The 2,500-nt window shown below is 55.6% G+C and overlaps 1 protein-coding gene across 1 annotated transcript in view; it reads left to right on the top strand.

Annotated features, from left to right (window-relative positions):
• Positions 1–2,500, top strand: part of tg (thyroglobulin) — a gene marked incomplete at both ends in the record, with an annotated part of 20,432 nt that overhangs the window by 15,666 nt on the left and 2,266 nt on the right. Inside the window, 7 exons of the mRNA XM_084444552.1 lie at positions 1–136; positions 238–442; positions 581–668; positions 841–1,000; positions 1,358–1,554; positions 2,016–2,180; positions 2,280–2,447. The exon at positions 1–136 is cut by the window's left edge and continues 35 nt beyond it. Of these exons, the coding sequence (XP_084300678.1) occupies positions 1–136; positions 238–442; positions 581–668; positions 841–1,000; positions 1,358–1,554; positions 2,016–2,180; positions 2,280–2,447 (1,119 nt within the window). The remainder of the gene's footprint in view (positions 137–237; positions 443–580; positions 669–840; positions 1,001–1,357; positions 1,555–2,015; positions 2,181–2,279; positions 2,448–2,500) is intronic.

Genomic DNA, 2,500 nt, shown 5'->3' with positions numbered 1-2,500 from the left:
GTGGCGAGGACGGACTCGGCGGCCCGCTGTGTCCTCTACCCGGACACCCGCGCCTGTGGCCCCACCCCCACCCCTGCGACACAGGACTGCAGACTGGTCATCAGAGAGCCAGCCCTCCGCGTGTTCCTGAGGAAAGGTGGGCGTGGTCACGGTCCGTTTAGGGTCGGGGGTTGGGTCACGGTCGGCTCATGGTTGAGCGTCTCTCTATCTCCCGTTTGATCGCAGAACTGAACCCAGCCGTGACGTCGGTGGTGACGTCAGTGTCAATCCCGGGACACGGAACGCTCCTGGGCGTTTCCAGGGCAACGCCGCTGGGATCGGACAGGAAGACCGTCAGCCAGTTCCTGGGAGTTCCGTACGCCCGTCCTCCAATAGGAGCGCTTCGTTTCAGCGCCCCACAGCCGGCAGAGTGGACCGGCACATGGAACGCCACAGCGGCCAGGTATGTGGGCCTTGATTCTGTTGTACAACGTTGCTGTCATGTTGTATAGACCAGAGAGTGTGTTGTTGTGTTGTTCTAATCCAATGTGTTGTTGTTATTGTTGTGGCTGTCGTTGTTGTTGTTGTTGTGGCGTTTCAGAGCCAGCTGTCTGCAGCCAGGAGACCTGGAGTCGTCGGTCACCAGTGAGGACTGTCTCTACCTCAACATCTTTGTCCCCAGTGGCCTTGTGAGTCCCCGCCTAACTGGGCTTAAACCAGTCTGACCTACTATAGTCTGCCAGCGTTTACCAACCCAGTCTAACTAATCTAGTTGTGTGTGTGTGTGTGTGTGTGTGTGTGTGTGTGTGTGTGTGTGCGTGTGTGTGTGTGTGTGTGTGTGTGTGTGCCCCATTGTGACAGAAGGGAAGCTCTGCTGTTTTAGTCTTCTTTCACAACCCCTCCAGTCCAGCCAATCACAACGCAGCAGGCCTGCTGGATGGCTCTCATCTGGCTGCCGTCGGCAACATCATTGTGGTGACGGTCAACACCAGGGTAGCAGCGCTGGGATTCCTCAGTACAGGTCCTGCCCACACACACACACACACACGCACGCACACACACACACACACACACACACACACACACACACACGCACACACACGCACACACAAACACATGCACGCACACACACACACACACACACACACACACACATACAAACACACACACATGCACAAACACACACGCACACACACACACACACACACGCACAAACACACTCACACACATACACATACACATACACACACACACACACACACACACATTCAATAACTGTGCACTACATGCAGACAGAAAGACAGGAATTGACTAGACAACCAGTGTGTATGTGTGTGTGTGTGTGTGTGTGTGTGTGCGTGTGTGTGTGCGTGTGCAGGGTCCTCCAGTCTCCCGGGGAACTTTGGGCTGCAGGACCAGGTGGCCGCGCTGCGCTGGGTGAAGGAGAACATCGCTCTGGTGGGCGGAGCCCCCGGCAGGGTGACGCTGGGGGCGGAGCGTAGCGGCGCCGACGTCGCCAGCCTCCACCTGCTCTCATCCGCGGCTCCGCCCCTCTTTCAGCGCATGCTGCTCATGGTAGGACCTCCGTATGAGTAGAAGCAGATGTCTCGGCACTCACACATTCATATAAAAATATAAACTTTATTGGGCAACAAAAGGGACGTTTCGGCTTCACGCTTTCATCAGCATATAAAATACAACAGTGGACAAACTGGATAAATACATACAGGGTTAGAGTCCCAACCAATCAGCACAAGTCATTTCTCTGATGGGTGATGAGAGTCAGCTGTGTTGAGCTGGGAGGACACACTTCTAATTACACACCTCTAGCTCTGTATGAACCTCGCCTAGTCCAAAACTTCTACCATTAAGTCAAGAGTACACGCTCGCACCAAGAAAGCCTTGAACGAGTCTACATTTGAATAGGGTGCGATACAGTTTGCTGTAGCCTTATTCTCTAGGCTTAAATCTTACTGAACCACTGGCAGTGTGTGACTGTCTGACTGACCGTCTGACTGACCGCTCCCGGTCCTCAGGGCGGCTCTGTGTTCTCCCCGTCTGCTGTGCTGACCGCCTCCGAGGCCCAACGTCAGACTGAGGATCTGGCTAGGGAGCTGGGCTGCCTGACCTCCGACCCTGACCAGCTGATTTCCTGTCTTAGGGCCATTCCCGCCCGGGTGCTCAACGCTGCCCAGACCAAGGTAGGCTAGTCCACACCAGAGCAGGCTCTGCTATCGGTGTCCATATTTGAGCGTACAAATAGCTTTTACCGTGTGTGTGTGTGTGTGTGTGTGTTCCAGCTTCTGTCCGTGAGCGGGCCTCTGCAGGCGTGGTCCCCGGTGGTGGATGGGGTGCAGGTGCGCGTGCACCCACAGGTGGCGCTGCGGAGCTCCATGTTCCACAGAGCAGACCTCCTACTGGGCTCCTCAGCACACGACGGACTCATCAACCGAGCCAGGAACATCAAGGTGACCGGGACTCTGCGATGGCACTCTCTCTCTCTCTCTCTCTCTCTCTCTCT

This window comes from Borostomias antarcticus (genome assembly GCF_949987555.1).
Source record: "Borostomias antarcticus genome assembly, chromosome: 10".
NCBI classification, from domain to species: Eukaryota; Metazoa; Chordata; class Actinopteri; order Stomiiformes; family Stomiidae; genus Borostomias; species Borostomias antarcticus.
This window is presented reverse-complemented; position numbering and strand designations above follow the sequence as displayed.